Source organism: Euleptes europaea, chromosome 6 (genome assembly GCF_029931775.1).
Source record: "Euleptes europaea isolate rEulEur1 chromosome 6, rEulEur1.hap1, whole genome shotgun sequence".
Lineage (NCBI taxonomy): Eukaryota > Metazoa > Chordata > Lepidosauria > Squamata > Sphaerodactylidae > Euleptes > Euleptes europaea.
The window spans coordinates 85,113,985-85,132,342 of NC_079317.1; the positions used below are offsets into that span (position 1 = coordinate 85,113,985).

The following is an 18,358-nucleotide window of genomic DNA, read 5'->3' on the forward strand; positions in this document are numbered from 1 at the left end:
TTGATTATTTGTTCTCAGTTTTTTAAAATTGCAGGTAGTTGTGGTCATGCCAAAATACTAAATACAGCCTAATATTTCTGGCAAAAGTTTCAGGTTAAGAACAAAGTTAAAGAACAAAGGCCATTTTGCAAGACTGGCTAAATTATTTAGCCTGGAAATGCCTAAGATATTACAACTACGGCTTTCTGCCATCATAGAAGCTTTCACAGAAGGAAAGTTCTTGAAAGAAAATTATTTCTCTTTGGAAATAATTCTTGCAGACTCTTGATAGTGTCTGTTGCGTATGACGTACTGAAAACGGGGAATATTATAATCCATAAGTAGGCTGGTGGCCATTTTCTTTATATACAGTGGCAGTGCAATCCTAAGAATATTTTGCTAGCAGTAAGCCTCATTCAATAGACCGGAGAATGATTCTGAGTAGAACTGCTTAGTATTGCTCTCCTACAGTGTAATCCTAAGCAGAGTCTCACCTTTCTAAGTCGATTGAAGATACTTGATTTGGACAGCTGTAACTCTGTTTAGGATTGGGCGGTCTGTTTCTTTGTTTGGTCAGCTGGTGCTGTTTACCAAAAGATTGAGCTTGTGCATAAAAACAGCTAGTAGACATATACCCAGATTGGCAAAACCAGTTCTTGATTCCTAGGAGTTTTTGAATACAATAAAAGATTGTTACCAAATGATTGTAGGGTCTTGCCCTTGGAATGTTTGTGATATCTGCTACTGTCAAATAGGAGTTAATGTACAAAAAAGTTTGGAGTTCATGGAGCATATTATTGCTTGGCAGGTATTTCTGCTATTTCTAATTGAGTAATGCATTTTCATCATCTGTTACTTTGGGTTTCCCCCCCTTTTTGCCTTCCCTTGGCCAGGCTTTTGCTTTTACTGAGCGCAAAACTGTGTTCTCCAATGAATATTCTTCTCTATTGGGTAGTATTCCAACAGAAATTGTTTACCGGTTAGCAGTTTAGCTGATGTTTCCTTTTGGTATTCATCATATTCTTCACCCATATTGTAAAAGATGCTCTTTTTTTAAAGCGTTAGAAACCCCTTTGAGAGTTGTAACCACAAACAGGTATAGAAATTTAGTAAAATAGCAATCATTTATTTCGCCAGTGTAGCTTCTCTAGACCTTATTTTCTGTATAGCTTCTCCAGCAACCCTTATTCTACTCTGGGTGCTGCGCTGTGGAAGTATTGTCATTCCGAACAACCCATCTACTGGGGAGCACGAAGTGGAAAATGTGTTTCTGACATATGCTGGGTGCAACATGATGGAAGGGCGTACTGCTTCATTCTGTGTCTCGACTCTCGCGGTGACATGCACTCCCTTAAAATCAGAACAGAGAAAAGGCTTCGAAGGAAAGACAAAAGAAAATGAAACAATCTAAAAGGCAACCAATTAGTAATCCTCCACTTTCCCCACAATTAGCACCAGATGCTCGCCAATTAAACTCAACAGGTGTTCAAATGAGGCAATATAGACAATTAACTTAAGTGGTTCTACTTTCTTAAAAACTGTCAGAACACAACCACCCTTCCATTTCATGTGCTATTTAGGTATTTGTAGCTCTTTAAAACACAGGTTTTTTTTTTCCTGAGGCCACAACCCAGCCTCTTATTTTGTAGGTGCTATTTTGTGCACTTAGAAATTTAATTACCTGAATGTGCTTGCAAATAAGGTAGCTATTTGGATGTCTGCAACATCAATTTGTCTACAGTTAATTACAGATGTAAATTTGCACCTGCAGAATTGGAGTCCACATCTGAAAATCATTCTATAAATGCAGAAGGTCTGGGAATACATTATCTTGACTTGTGTAAAACTAATTCTCTCTCTGTGTGTGCCTTTATTATGCCAATATCACCACCACCACCCCCGCAAAAAAGTGCATACACATGCCTCATGCTATGGGAAGGCAAATATTGAAGTTAAATGCTGTTAACTGAGGCAATCGCTACAGAGGACCTCGACCTGGTTATATTTCCTTGAATCCCAGTAACCTTGGGCTGTGATTGAAGCCTCGTATTACATAGAAGATCTTAGGATATGTATTAACGTGTTATTTTATACATATAGGCGTGTGTGCCATCAAGTGTGTGTGCACTTAAGTGCCGTCAAGTCGCTTCCGACTCATGGCGACCCTATGAATGAAAGTCCTACAAAGACTACTTAAAATTTTATTATTATTTATTTACATCATTTATTTTCTTCATTTATACCTTGCCTTATTTACTTCATATATACCTTATCTTTTCTGGCTAGCGTGGTATAATGGTTAAGAGAGGTGGTTTGGAGCAGTAGACTGATCTGGAAAACCGGGTTTGATTCCCCACTCCTCCACATGAGCAGCAGACGCTAATCTGGTGAACTGGATTTGTTTCCCTACTCCTACACATGAAGCCAGCTGGGTGACCTTGGGCTAGTCACACTCTCTCAGCCCCACCTACCTCACTGGGTGTCTTATGGGGAAGAGAAGGTGATTGTAAGCCAGTTTGAGTCTCCCTTAAGTGGTAGAGAAAGTCATCATATAAAAACCAACTCTTCTTCTTTTTCACCCAGTGGGGACTCAAACCATCTAACAATGTTATCCTCTTCTCCATTTTATCCTTACAACAGCCCTGTGAGGCAGCTTAGGCTGAGAGTGTTTGACTTTCTCGGGGTCACCCAGCAAGCCTCGATGGCAGAGTGGGGACTCGACTATGGCTCTTCTACATCCTACCCCAACACTCTAACCACTAACCCAGCAGCAGAATCAATATGCCTAGCTAACTGACAAAACTCCCAACAGTGTACCCCAACCCAGTGCCACGAACAAAAATAAACAAAAGGACTGAGTGAACAGAAAAGCTTTTATTTAGCACCTATAGCTAGAAGAGCAGCTTGCCAGGTATATGGAAGAGCAGGTTGCCAGGTATATGGCAACTTTCTGAAGATGAGGTGCCACCACAGAAGAAGCCCTGTCCCTGGCGGTCACCTGCCCAGCTTTTCAGAGTAGGGGCAAACAGAGCAGGGCCTGGATCCAAGATCTTAATGGGTGGGCAAGTTCATAGAGGAGTATGGTCCCTTTAAATAGCCAAACCACTTAGGCATTAAAGTAATAAACAGCCTTTTGGATTGTGCTTAGAAACAAATAGGTAGCCATTGCCACTAGCTCTTTTAATACTGACAAGAGATGTGCTCAGTCAGCAATCTGGGCACCACAATTTATATTAATTGTAGTTTCTGAGCAGTCTTCCGGCAGTTTGACACGCAACGTGTTGCAGCTGCACAATCTAACATGGATATAAGAACATGGATAGCTAAGGTCATAAGGGTGGTCCATAGCGTGGTGGTACTACGCTATGCCCAGGGCCACTTCCAGATTGGTTTTTTTGGGGGGGAGGGGACTGGCCATAGAATTCCCAAACCTCCTGCCACCTGCTTCTACCCTCCCTCCTCCGCTCATGAACTTTCCCCAGCACTTGCCCTTCCTCCGCTCACAAGCCCTCCTGCTGCCTGCTTGCATGCCTGACTTAAGTTTTGGTCACGTACACCCCGTGGCGCAGAGTGGCGCAGGAGTCCCGTGGCACAGAGTGGTAAGCTGCAGTACTGCAGTCCAAGTTCTGTTCATGACCTGAGTTTGAACCCAATGGAAGTCGGTTACAGGTAGCTGGCTCAAGGTTGACTCAGCCTTCCATCCTTCCGACCTCGTAAAAAAAGTCTGCCTAGTAAATGTTGGGATGTGACGTCACCCCATGGGTCAGGAATGACCTGGAGCTTGCACAGGGGACCTTTACCTTACCACATGCACCATTCAGGGCCACCACGGGAAGGGCACACAGGTAGTGTGCAGCAGCAGTGGCGGAAAGTGGAGCCTCTTCCTACCTGCCTTTGCCCTCATTGGAAAAAAGATGTGCAGGTGGTAGATGGACATTTGAATGAACAGGCGGATGGGGACATGGGTGGGTGGTGAGGAGGAGTGTGAGTTTGTCAACAGGTAGTCAGTTGTGTTTATTCTTATAAGACCCAGTATACTTAAAACGGCTCTGAATGTTTTCCCCCATAATAGATTTTTTCTTTCTTTAGACTACTTGCCTTCTCTCCCCCCCAGTTTTATTTTATTAAATGAAATGAGGGGGCACAAAAGGAAAACAGGAAAGGAGCGAAATATATATATCCAATATATAACTTTCACATAAGGTTACTAATAATAAGAAATATTCTAACGCAGAACAGGCATTTGGCGTTATCAAAGTTTTCATCATTTGAGCTAATAATATGGATAACACATGCCAGAAAATGCGTGTTTTCAAAAGCTGATTAATGCTTTAGCAAACCTAATATTTTTTGTATCAATAAAGTTGAAGTTACATTATAATACATCTGATTAAAACCTTGTCTTTACCAAACTTCTACGTAAGTATAAAATGATTTCCATGTCCCATTATGCTGCTCAAGGGTGGTGTCACAGTTAGTATTTATCATATGAGTCATTCTTGCTAACAGGGCATACTCCATCAGTCTGTCCCTCCATTCTTCTATATCCGGAATAGGTGGTTGTTTCCATTTCCTTGCTAGGACCACCCTCGCAGTGGTAGTGGCGTATTTAAATACTTCTCTGAATCGCACAGGAAGTTCAGCTGGCATGATACCCAATAACATATTTTTAGCATCTAATGGAAATTTTGTAAGAGCCCCATGGCACAGAGTGGTAAGCTGCAGTACTGCAGTCAGAAGTTCTGCTCACGACCTGAGTTCGATCCCAACGGAAGTCAGTTTCAGGTAGCCGGCTCCAGGTTGACTCAGCCTTCCATCCTTCTGAGGTCGGTAAAATGAGTACCCAGCTTGCTGAGGGTAAAGGTAAGATGACTGGGGAAGGCACTGGCAAACTACCCCGTAAACAAAGTCTGCCTATTAAACGTTGGGATGTGATGTCACCCCATGGGTCAGGAATGACCCGGTGCTTGCACAGGGGACCTTTACCTTTTTAATGGAAATTTTGACTACTTGCCTTCTTTTGTAGGATGATTAACAGTTTGATTGAAAGAATTCCAGAAACACGTTGCATTTTTTGCTTGTTTTCCAGCGTGTAGTTGGACTAACATATTATTGAAAAAAAGAAAAGTAAAGTGAATATTGCTGTTTAGGGGGAAACGGACATCCAGAGACCCTGTAACGTTCTTGAGCTGATGAAGAAGTGGAACAACAGCAGCAGCACTGAGATTGGAGAAGTATGCTTGGCTGCAGATGACCTGAATGGTGCATCAGGTGGTGCTCAGCAGGAAGGAAACCGTGAAGGCCAAGAGAGTCCTATTAGTAGCAATGGCAACTCAGAGGCTGGGGCGGAAACAGAGTCGGAGAGTGGGAGCAGCAAACCCTCCACGCCCACAAAACAGGTAACAGTTAACATGGGATATTTGTAGGCTTACTAGGTCCCGTCAGTCGATCAGCGGGAGGTTTTCTGGGGCGCGCGGTGCGGGCACATGAAGTGATGTAGGCATGTCAGCACATGGGCACATCGACCCAGGTACGTGCCTACACCGCGTGCCCTAGAAAACCTCCCACCGATCGACCGATGGGAAACCTATGGAAACCATAGAGTTTCAGCTGAATTTGCTAGAGCGTCCACGTCGCTTCAGAGTAAACCCTTAATTGACATAGGCGCGTCACACGTGCGCGTGTGCACAGGGTGCCCACCGGCCCTCAGCTGGTCGGCAGGCAGCCCGGTGGATTGGCGGTAGTTTACCCGCCACCACCTGGAACTTGGCAACCCTAGATATTTGTAAGATGAGAAAAAATTAAAAACTAGGCATAGAGCCTATTTTATGGCTGTTTTCAGGGTGCTCAGTTGTTTTATGTAATTTTTTAATGGCTTGCTTTGTTTCTGTATTAATAAATTATGATGTTTTATGATTTTATGGTATTACTTGTAAGCCACCTTAAGGAGGACTTTGGAGAGGCAGCGTATAAATTTCCTTAAAAAATAAGATAGAGCAGTGCGATCTAAGCCAAGATCTGTTTTAAGGACAGTCAGATTTATCTCACCACATATATTTTTGTGGTTTCTTTATGCCTGAATTCCCCAGATTAACTTTTGTTCTTTCTTCAGGTTACCAAGAAAAAAAGTCACACCAATGCTTTACCAAATGGGACACTTAAGAAGAAAGGTTCATCTCTCAAGTCATCTTCCAGTGTAAGTATTTTTTTTTAAAATAGCCACTTTATTTGAACACTATCTCATCTTTCTGCTAGATAACACAAGGTGGTTACCTCAGTACGAATAAAGCAAAAAAGCAAAAATAATAGTAACAATATTAAGTCAAGTAACAGGAACCTGCCTGACCACTACTGTAATCTTTGGAGGCCCTGTTTTGGTTGCTCCCAGCTTCTGAGATCAGGTGGGTGGCAAGCCGGGAGAGGGCCTTCTTGGTCATGGCACCAAAATTCTGGAACTCTGTCCTCACGGAAATTTGTCTATCCCCTTCTGTTGCTGACTTCTGCCAGTGGGCGAAGACTTTTTTTTGGTTTCATTTGGCATTCCTTCAATGATCCCTCCTTCCTAAACAAGGTTTTTTTTAATGTTTTGTATGTATTTTAACTCTTTTTTGTAATTGTTTTAATTATATGTGTTTGAGAGGAGGGTTGATTTTAATGGTTTGAAATGTCATTTTATCATATATCTTTTAAATCACTAGCTACCTTTGTGGCCCTTGTGTGTGTGTGTGTAAAGCGCCGTCAAGTCGCAGCTGACTTATGGCGACCCCTTTTTGGAGTTTTCATGGCAAGAGACTAACAGAGGTGATTTGGTAGTGCCTTCCTCTGCGCAGCAACCCTGGTATTCCTTGGTGGTATCCCATCCAAATACTAACCAGGGCCGACCCTCTTAGCTTCTGAGATCTGACGAGATCAGGCTAGCTTGAGCCATCCAGGTCAGGGCTTGTGGCCCTTGGAAGGGCAGAAAGGTGGGATACAAATTTTGTAAATTGATCAAATCAGAGAACAAACTAGCAGTGTTTGAAAAACAGCACAATCAGAAGACAGAAAGTTGCATACAATTTACCCATTCCCAAATATGTTCGGGGGGGGGGGGGGGGACAATACCAGAAAGTGTAAGGTGGCAAACTGAGTGTCTTGGAGAACTTCCAAAAGCCATGGCCGAAAGTATCTACCTCAAATGCTCATCTGTTTCAGCTCTGATACTATGGTAACACACCAGTTGAAGATCTGAGATCACAGGTTAGGACACATGAGAGGAAAAGGTCCTTCATATCTCCTAGTCCGAATCCATTTAGCACTTTAAAGTGTCACCAGCTTTAACTTTGGCCTGGAAACAAATCAGAAGCCATTGACGATGATACAAAACTGCGGTTATACAGTTTTCATAATAGGATTTGGTTACAACTCTGATCACTGCATTCTGAACCAATTGAAGTTTTCAGGTACTTTCCAAAGGCAGTCCCGCGTAAAAGTGTGTTAGTGTTTGATGAATATTTTGGGCTTTGTGGGCCTTCCACCATAAAGTCACAACTATGCAGCTGTATTCATAAGTAGCCCCCTAACCTCAGTGGGACCTACGTGCTTTATCTGAGCTGTGTGAGAGAGTCTCCTAGGTGATTCACAAGCTTCTGCATAACTAATACCTGCAGTGTGCAGCTGGTAACTGGAAGTGCGTGATTTTGGCCTTGCCTAGTTTTAAACTTCTGTGTTATGTTGAGAAAGTACAGCTGCCATATAAAGTGTCTACAGAGAATGGTTCACACAAACAGCATCTACAGATGAGACAAGGCTAGCTGTGAGCCCAGAGGTGTCCTGCACGCTGCAAAGATATTTGCATGCAGTAGACTGCCAATTTCTGAACCGACTCGTCCAGCTACACTTAACTGAAGTAGTCTGAAGGGTTTATAGGATTAGATTTATACTAAGAAGAGGAGTTGGTTTTTATACCCCAGTTTTATCTACCTTCTAAGGAGTCCCAAACTGGCTTACAATCACCTTCCCTTCCTCTCCCCACAACAGACACCTTGTGAGGTAGATGGGGCTGAGAAAGTTCTAAGAGAACTGTGACTAGCCCAAGGTCACCCAGATGGCTTCATGTGCATTAGTGGGGAATCAAACTCGGTTCTCCAGATTAGAGTCTGCTGCTCATGTGAAGGAGTGGGGAATCGAACCCAGTTCTCCAGATTAGAGTCTACCGCTCTTAACCACTACACCACACTGGCTCTTGACTTCACAGAGGTTAACTGTTAGACAAATGTGTGTGCTTACCCATTCAACATGAGTGCTGTCCACTAATCATGAGGGGAAAACACCCACTTCAAGAGCCTGGTCTTGACGCTGCAGTTTCTACTAAGAAATCCCCTTCTTCCAAACCTACATTGCTGTGGTCCAGTGAGTACCACAGTGCTTACTCTTATAGGACTCTTCCTCTTTGTTAACATATTTTGATTTTTTTTTCAAGTCACAGATTAGTAGAACTGGATCAGTGTCTCCAGTGGGGAATTCAAAACGGAGCCAGGAAGGTCAAGAGAAGAAAATGGAAGTCGAAAAAGTTTCTTTTTCTGCGAGTCAAGGATCGTTAAACAAAACGACGCAAAAATCAGCGACCAATAGCGGCTTACTGAAAACCAAAAAGAAATCCTAGGAAAGATCCATCTGCTCCAAATGCAGTTCTTTGCAAAGCACCTATTGCTAGTGCCAAAATGTGGCGACTGCATCACAAGGACCTGTGTGTCTTGCGCTCTTAAGCCTTTTCTGTTGTTCTGAAACCCATAACTATCAAAGGAGCTCTAGCTTCATGGTAGTGCTGATAAATGTTCTAATGCAGTGTGAATTCCTTACCTGTATGAGGGCATCCACTGAGTATTGCTTTCCAAGCACAGAACTGTCTAAAAATATCTTTTATAACAATTTACTGTAGAGTAGCAGGCATCATTCACGTGAGAGCACTTTTCTGTGTTTTACCTAAGACTGTTTAATATTGTCACGAAGATTTGTGAAAGGGGGGGGGGCGGGAAATAAGAAGCCAAAATACATAATGGCTGCGGTTTATTTTTTATAACTCTGTGCATTTTGCACTTTTAAGAATTTGGTAGAATCTTGCTTTTAAACTTGCTGTAGGCATTATAACTCATGTACCAAGGTCAATGAAACTTGTTCCAGATATGTTTGTGTCACTGTAGATTTTTTTTAGAGAACTTATTCTAAACATTTTAAGTACTATGAACATTTCTGAGGCATTCTTCTTGCTGCTAAAATTTTTGTGTATTGATTTAAATAAAAATAACTTTCACATACAAATACATCTTTATTTTTAAAAGGATGGGTTGTGCTGCTAAGGAAAAGTCCAACATTTATGCAAAATTTTCCTTCTAAAATACAACGCCTATGATATTATATTTACTTCATAACAGTGTACTTGAAAACAGACATCGACACTTAAAGAACAGCCCTGGGAACTGCATCGGCCGGAGGCAGCTCTGCCACCGCAGCGCCTCCACAGAGGTTTCCCGGCCGCTGCGGGGGGTGGGGTGGGGGAAGCAGGTTTAAAAACAAAAAAAGACCTTAAAATAGGAGGAAAGGCCCCATTGCAAACAATGATGCTGTGCCGTCAAAAATGGTGCAGCAACGGCGTTGCATTAGGGGGCGTTCCCAGCACGAACGGGGTTAGAATGCCCCAAGAATGCCGGGAGAATGCCGGTGGGAGGCCATGCCAGTGTCCGAGGGCCACATTGCCACCACGGTCCAGGGGGGCTGGCCTAAGTGGCTCTACGCTGGCATCCGTGCCAGTTTGCATGGCGCAAGTGGCCCGGACCCCGGCGTAGGGGTCACACCGGCTCCTAAGAGCATTTCGCCCCCCTTCAGGATTGCACAGGTAGTGTACTATGTTAAAGTTGTCAGCAGTCTGATCTCTATACTTTCATAATATTTCTTTCAAACATTTTTATATTATTTTGGAAAATGTTGTATGCTTCCTCTGGTTGTAAGTGATCCTGAATGCATTGTACATGTACAGAAACATTCATTATCTCAGTAAAGCTGTGGAGTGCATAGCAGAGATTGGGCTACCCCTGCCTTCCCAGGTTGTTGTCCTGATTTCCAAATAGGAGCTGGGAACAGAGATTTTGACACTTCTCTGTTTGAAACAAATATCTCAATTCATGTTTAATTATTCCATATGAAATCATAAATGATGTTCCATATATGAAGAATTTAATATATTGTTTAAGCCAGAGAAAGAATTACTAACGTGAGCTTTGTAGAATGTCCTAACTTTGTATCAGCTGACATTCAGAAGTACTTCACCTGAATTACTCAATTGATTTTACAGAATTTTTCTTACTGTAAATGCTCAGGTTATTTCCAGCAAACCCCTGTTCCAGATACTGGATCTGACAGTCTCTCCATTTTGATATGAAACGGACAGAGAATCTCTTAGAAAGTCCATCCTGCTTTCTGATTTCCTTGACAGTGGCACAATAGGTCCTTTTTGTCTTAAAAGACCAAATCTAGCCAGCTATTAACTCACATTGCTAGTTCTTTCCCTGCAGTGAGACAGTTACTTGAAGGGTATGTCAAGACTTGCTCTGTTAGAGCTGCAGAGGCATCATTAGCCAACCTCAGGTCAGTCCTACTTGATCAGAGTGGTTGCTTAGCTGCAAACTGATGACATGGTGGTAAAAGTGATTCTGTTCTATGTTCAGGTAAGTTATTGGCTATTGTAAATGAAGTTTTATGAGCTGACATATATTGTGCCTACTGCTCTTTTGAACCATAAGCCCATGAGCATGTAGAGTTTTATATAAATGGAATGCATCAGTCCGTGTTCCTCACGAGTTGGAAGACCTGTGTACTATTTTTATTTATTTATTTATATTTCAATTTATACCCCGTCCGGAAGGCATAACCTGCACATTTGTATTGCGAGGCATCCCATGACCCGTTCAACGCACTATTTCACATATCCGCAGTTGTCAGCTTCTTGCCTCAACCACCCCAAATGAAGGTTAGAGAGTTAGGTTTGCTTTGTGAAGGTTAGAGAGTGAGGTTTGAAGGTGGGAAATGAATAGTCAATCCCCATTGTCTATTTGTTTAAACAGTTTATACCTTACCTCTGAATCTGAGAGTTATCAAGACAGCTAACCATGATATTAATTAATCCAAGACAATATAACAGTTATGAAGTTGATAGTAATGATTTTAAAAAAATAATTTTTTTAAAATTTACTGGGTAGCCCTAGGCAAGTCACTTTTTCTCAGCCTAATCTGCCTCACTGAATGTTGTGAAACTGAAATACTTCTGTGAGCTCCTGGAAAGAATGATAGGATAGAAGAAGACAAAGAGTTTGTTCTTATATGCCAAGTTTCTCTACCACTTAAGGAAGAATCAAACCGGCTTACAATCACTTTCCCCTCCCCATAACAGACACCCTGTGAGGTAGGTGGGTCAGAGAGATCTTTAAGAGAGCTGTGACTAGCCAAAGGTCACCCAGCTGGCTTCACATATAGGAGTGGGGGAACCCAATCCGGGATTAGTGTCCGCCGCTCATGGGGAGGAGTGGGGAATCAAACCCAGTCCTCCAGATCCGAGTCCACTGCTCCAAACTACTGCTCTTAACCACTACACCATGCTCGATACAAATGTAAAAAATAAATACACTCATCCCAGAGGACTTGGTGCCCATATGAAGTACCTAAGACTTAGAGTGCTTTCTGGTTGCCATAGCAGCTTGTCTTTGGTGGTGGTTATATAGTTATCAGACAGTGGCACCACAGGGAAAACTAAAGGAAAGGGCCCATTCTGACAAACCTTAATAACAGTAGTCTAACAGTAGTTTAAAAATGCAGTACTAGTTCATTTGTTCAGTCCTATCTACATGAAAATTTGATAGCTACAATCACCTTGAAGAGTGTTTCAAATATTAATATTGGGTAGAGAGACAACAGAGAACCTTTCTACTTAGGTTTTTAAAAAGTGATGGTGACCAGTACAGGTAGTTTGCACAGGCATAAGCTTTGCGGTATAGAAAGTTTAGTAATCACCATTATAAGAAGAAAAGGAGTTGGTGTTTCTACTCCACTTTTCTCTACCTTTTAAGGAGTCTCAAACCGGCTTACAATCACCTTCCCTTCCCCTCCTCCCCACAACAGACACCTTGTGAGGTAGGTGGAATTGAGAGAGTTTTAAGTGAACTGTGACTGGCCCAAGGTCACCCAGTAAGCTTCATGTGTAGGAGTGGGGAATCAAACCTGGTTCTTCAGATTAGACCCCTCTTAACCACTACACTATGCTGGCTCTCACCACGCTGTCATAAAGAAACTGCTGCTACTGATTTTGACAAAGTTTGGTTTTTTTTTAGGTACAAAAATCACTGGAATATCTCTTGCCAGCCGGCACCAGTGAAACATGTCGATCTTTTACTAACAAGCCAGACGTGGAAATGCCAAACTACCATTACTATACAAAAATTGGGAGACATTATTTCCCATGATTGACTACACTGCTTTCTAGAATCATAACACTTCAGTGGCTGGGAGAATCTCCTCCCTATGTTAAATTATGCTGAATGCCGTGCTGAACATCATTGAGCAATAATAAGATATATGTAGAAAATGTTCAGAAGCAGTGTTGTTTCAGTGATAGGTCTGAGAAAGTGTAAGAACCACTGCACCGTTTGTATTAGTGCTGACTCTACCCATCTATCATCTTCCTTAGTGCTACTGAAAATATAATCTGGAAGGGATGCAGAACCTTCTGTACTTCTCTGAACAACCAGAAGATCCACATAGCTAGATTCCTTGCACTGTGACTTCTGTTGTATGAGTCTTTAATAGACCCCCACGCTCAAGGTATTGGCAGTGATTTCTTTAAGCTGCTGTAAGCCCTTGTCTGAAGAGCCCCATGGTGCAGAGTGGTAAGCTGCAGTCCTGCAGTTCAAGCTCTGCTCACGACCTGAGTTCGATCCCAAGGAAGTTGGTTTCAGGTAGCAGGCTGAAGGTTGACTCAGCCTTCCATCCTTCCGAGGTCGGTAAAATGAGTACCCAGCTTGCTGGGGGCAAAGGGAAGAAGACTGGGGAAGGCACTGGCAAACCACCCCGTAAACAAAGTCTGCCTAGTAAACGGGATGTGACGTCACACCATGGGTCAGGAATGACCCGGTGCTTGCACAGGGGACGTTTACCTTTACCTTTTAAGCCCTTGTCTAACAGAGTACATTTCATAGAATACTTTTTCTTGCTCTTTGAAGGTTATTTTGTTCACAGTTTCCTTCATAACTCTACCACATAATCATGTCCTTGGGTCTGACCCACTATGCATTTTTTTAATGGACAAAAGGTATTGGTTTGATGAAGGTCGATTAGAACCATGGTGACCCTCAGGAATGCAGGATCCTGGGAAGGAAGCCTGGAAGCAGGCATTTTTAACCATGTAAATGGAAATCAACAAAAACGTGTTGCAAATGTGTAGCCTTTTGGAATCTCTACGGACCTCTTTGTTCCCAGGAGAACAAGTTTCTCCAAGCTCCATGCTTTCAGTAGTCCTGTTTATGCATCACTGGGGGAGGGAAAAGAAGGGATTGTGGTGGACAGGTAAAGTACCACCTCTCCCTAAGAATGACCAATGGGAACGGAAGGAATGTTGGCGAGAGGCTGACAGACAGTTAAAGCCATTAGTTCAGTAAGCGGGAGAGTTAGAAGTGGCCGAGTAAGAAGATGGAAGTTTAACCCAGCGGGTGACTGACAGAATAATGGCCTGAGGCTGGCTGGGAGAGAGGCGACTTGTAACCAAGAATCCTGAATGCCTGCGCAGAGCTATGGTCCAAACGTCCGTGTGGAGAAATTTTGTGATCATCTACCTGACTCACTCCAACGTTGTGTTTAAGCTATAAATAAAAGTTAGCTCCTTGTTTGTTTCACCCTGTGGACAGGATGTGTATGGTCTCAAGCACAGAAGCACACACACGAGATCTCGGCCTATTTATTTATTTATTTGGAGATGAATAAATGGTGGCAGCATGTGACTGAAGCAGGATTTGAAAGGGAATCATACAATCACAGAATCATAGAGTTGGAAGGGACCACCAGGGTCATCTAGTCCAACCCCCTGCATAATGCAGGAAATTAACAACTACCTCCCCCCACATCCCCAGTGACCCCAACTCTCCCCCCGCCATGCAGGATCCCACAATCAAAGCACTCCCGACAGATGGCCATCTAGCCTCAGCTTAAAGACCTCCAAAGACGGAGACTCCACCACCCTCCGAGGCAGCGCATTCCACCGTTGAACAGCCCTCACCGTCAGAAAGTTCTTCCTAATGTTTAGGTGGAATCGCTTTTCTATTAGTTTAAATCCGTTACTCCATGTCCTAGTCTCTGGAGCAACAGAGAACAAGCTAGTTCCCTCATCAACATGACATCCCTTCAGATATTTAAACATGGCTATCATGTCTCCCCTCAACCTTCTCCAAACTAAACAAACCCAACTCCCTAAGTCTCTCCTCATAGGGCATGGATTCCAGATCTTTGACCATTCTGGTCGCCCTCCTCTGGATATGCTCCAACTTGTCAACATCCTTCTTAAATTGTGGAGCCCAAATCTGGACACAGTATTCCAATTGAGGTCTGACCAATGCAGAATACAGTGGTAGTATTACTTCCCTTGATCTAGACACAATACTCCTATTGATGCAGCCCAGAATTGCATTGGCCTTCTTAGCCGCCATATCACACTGTTGACTCATGTTCAGTTTGTGGTCCACTAAGACTCCCAGATCTCTTTCACATGTACTGTTGTCAAGCCAACTATCTCCCATCCTGTACCTGTGCCTTATGTTGTTTCTGCCTAGGTGAACTACTTCACACTTCTCCCTATTGAAATCCATTTTATTGCTTATGGCCCAGCTCTCCAGTCTATCGAGGTCATTCTGAACTCTGACCCTACCCTCTGGGGTATTAACTAGCCCTCCTAACTTGGTGTCATCTGCAAATTTGATTAGCGTGCTCTCTATCCCATCATCCAAGTCATTTATAAAAATATTAAATAGTACCGGTCCCAGGACAGACCCCTGTGGTACCCCACTGGTCGCTCCTCTCCAGGATGAAGATGTGCCCTTAATGAGCACCCTTTGGGTTCGATTGGTCAACCAATTACCAATCCACCTAACAGTAGCAGTGTCCAGCCCACATTTTACTAGCTTTGTTTCAAGAAGATCATGGGGGACTTCATCAAAGGCTTTACTGAAATCAAGGTACACTACATCTACAGCATTCCCTTCATCTACCATACTTGTCACTCTTTCAAAAAAAGATATGAGATTAGTTTGGCATGACCTGTTTTTGAGAAACCCATGTTGACTGTCAGTGAGCACGGCATTTCTTTCTAAGTGCTTATAGACTGTCTGTTTAATTATCTGCTCTAGTATTTTACCTGGTATTGATGTCAGGCTGACTGGGCGATAATTGTTTGGGATTTCTCCCCCCCCCTTCTAAAGATGGGGACCACATTTGCTCTCCTTCAGTCTGCTTGAACCTCCTGTTCTCCATGAATTCTCAAAGATTATTGCCAGTGGTTCTGAAATCACTTCAGCCAGTTCTTTTAACACCCTTGGATGCAGTTCGTCCGGCCCCGGAGACTTGAATTCATTAAGAGTAGCCAGGTTTTCCTGTACTATCTCAGTGTCTATACTATGCTGTAATTCCCCTATTGCATCCTCTGCTCCATTATTCCCAGGTTGAGCACTATTCCCCTTTTGGGAGAAGACTGATACAAAAAAGGAGTTAAGTAATTCTGCCTTTTCTGCCTCCCCTGTTAATAACTCAACATCCTCTCCATGCAATGACCCGATCATTACCTTGATCTTTTTGTTATGGACATAACCAAAAAACCCTTTTTTGTTGTTTTTAACTTCCCTGGCTAGCTGGAGCTCATTCTGCACTTTAGCCTTCCTGACTTTATCCCTACATGTGCCGGCTACTTGTTTGAATTCCTCTTTGTTGATTTCTCCCTTTTTCCACTTCTTGTACAGTCCTTTCTTAAATCCTATCTCAACCAAAAGTTCTTTAGACATCCACCCTGGTTGCTTCAAACCTCTATCTTTTTTTCTCCTCATGGGAATTGATTGAAATTGCACCTTCAGTAGCTCCCTTTTTAGAATTTCCCATCCTTCATGTACTCCCTTCTCATTCAATATTCTCACCCACGGGATCACACCCAGTAGTTCCCTAAATTTATTGAAATGATCTTTCTTAAAGTCTAGAGTACATGTTTGGTAGTAAAATGGAAGGGATAGTAGGCATTTGCGTGATGTTGCCCTTCTGGTTCTTCTTCCGATCAGGCTGATATTGGTGACCAGAAAAAGCAAATGCTTCCCAATAATGTGGGGTAGGGTTGCCAGGTTCCTCTTCACCACTGTCGAGAGCTTTTTGGGACAGAGCCTGAGGAGGGCAGGATTTGGGAAGGGGAGGGACTTCAATGCCATAGAATCCAATGGCCAAAGCGGCCATTGTCTCCAGGTGAACTGATCTCTATGGACTGGAGATCAGTTGTAATAGCAGGAGATCTCCAGCTACTACCTGGAGGTTGGCAACACTAGTGTGGGGAAAGCAATGCATGCTGGTTCTGGTCTCCCCCTGTTCTTTTCAACATTAACTTAAGTCCACTGGAAGAGGTCATTCAGAGAGTGAGGCTGGGGAAACTGTGTACCGGTGCCTGGAGGCAGTTTTGGAATGGATGAGGGCTAACAAGCTGCAACTTAATCCCAACAAAACAAGAGGTGCTATGGGAGGAGGAAGGTCTGACCCAGGAAATGGGTTATTTCCTATTCTGGATGGGGTTGCATTCCCCTTAATGAAGCAGGTTCGTGCTTGGGGGTGTACCTGGGCAGCAGTGGCCAGGGGTGCCGTTCAGCAGCTTCAGCTGGTGAGCCTGCTGCAACCCTTCCTGGACAGAAAAAATCTTGCCACTGTGGTGCATGCCCTGGTAACATCTATATTAGATTACTACAGTGTGTCCTATATGGGGCTGAAGACTGGAATCTCCAGTTGGTACAGAATGTCGAGTGTCATAGGGACCGTATCACTCTAGGTTTGTTCCATCTACACTAGCTTCCAATTTGCTTCCAGGCACAATTCAAGGTACTGGTCCTGGCCTTTAAAGCCCTGTACAGCATGGGACAAACGTACCTTAAGGACCACCTTCTCGGAGCTCCTGCTTCGGTTGCCTCCTGGTATCTGAGGCTAGACAGGTGGTAACCTGAGAAAGGGCCTCCATTATGGTACCAAAACTTTGCAACTCCCTCCCTAGGAAGATTTCTCTCTCTCCCTCTGTTGGTGTATTGTTCTTTGGTGTCTTTGTCTGTCTCCTTTCTGTTGGTGGTGAAAGACACCAACAGGTGAAGACTTTTTTGTTTCATCCTGGCATACCCCCAGTAATACTTATTGGCCTTCCCTGTAGTGTTGCTTGTTTATGTGTTTCTAACTGAATTTTGTATTTTTAACTGCTAAAATGTTTTTATGTAGGCACTTTGTGGACCTTGATTGGTTGGAAAGGCGGCATAAAGTTTTATCATCAACAGCAATATACCCAAGTTCTTTTGCTGTTAAAAGTTCCACTAGAAGATATACATAACGATGGAAAATGTATTGTAATAAATATTTTAGACTCCAATTTAAGTGAACAAAAGCTTAATGAAAATGTTTATTAGAAAATGGTTTATTTTGCTAGTTGATGCTATAAATAATTCAATGCAGTGCAGTTTATTTGTATGCCTATAACCTACCAAAGTAGCTTTAAAAAGCACTGTTCAAACCCCAAGGTTCCCTAAACTTGGATTCTTTTGATCAATTGTTTTTTAAAAAATCCTTCTTTTTCTTGGGTTTCTGCTTTTCTAATTGCTCACAATGAAGAGATATGAACCAATTAATCCCAATCCTAAATTATAGTCCTATCCCCCAATGCAGGAAATGCACTGGGAGGATGCAGCTGAGGGCTCTCAGAATTCAAACGTGGAACTGTTTTGAAGAAAAAGGGGAAAAAAGATGGAACATAGCACTTTACAATCAAAGAAAAGGATGTATGGGTGAGGGACAAAAAGCAAACTTGGTAGCACAAGGGTTGCTTCTCTTTGATATGATCGATGGGAAAATGGGCTTCCATGAAACTGGAGTGAATAAAGGTCAGGATGAGCATTTTCAAAGAGACAAAGGGACTTTAATCTTTCCTTTTCTTACCTTTTTAGTGAAAGTTAGTACATCTTAAAGGTGCCTAATTGATGTCTCTGGTTCCAGAAATCCTTTGTTTGTTACTGTAACCTCCAGATTGGACTTCCTTAATGTGCAGCGCATTGAGCTAACTTTAAGCCACGCCAGGACATCTTTGCTC

General features: G+C 42.9%; 1 protein-coding gene across 1 annotated transcript in view; it reads left to right on the plus strand.

Annotated features, from left to right (window-relative positions):
• The window catches only part of STK33 (serine/threonine kinase 33), a 36,737-nt gene extending 28,114 nt beyond the window's left edge, over positions 1 to 8,623 (plus strand). Inside the window, exons 11-13 of the mRNA XM_056851650.1 lie at positions 5,130 to 5,378; positions 6,092 to 6,175; positions 8,441 to 8,623. Of these exons, the coding sequence (XP_056707628.1) occupies positions 5,130 to 5,378; positions 6,092 to 6,175; positions 8,441 to 8,623 (516 nt within the window). The remainder of the gene's footprint in view (positions 1 to 5,129; positions 5,379 to 6,091; positions 6,176 to 8,440) is intronic.
• The last annotated feature ends 9,735 nt before the right edge of the window (positions 8,624 to 18,358 follow it).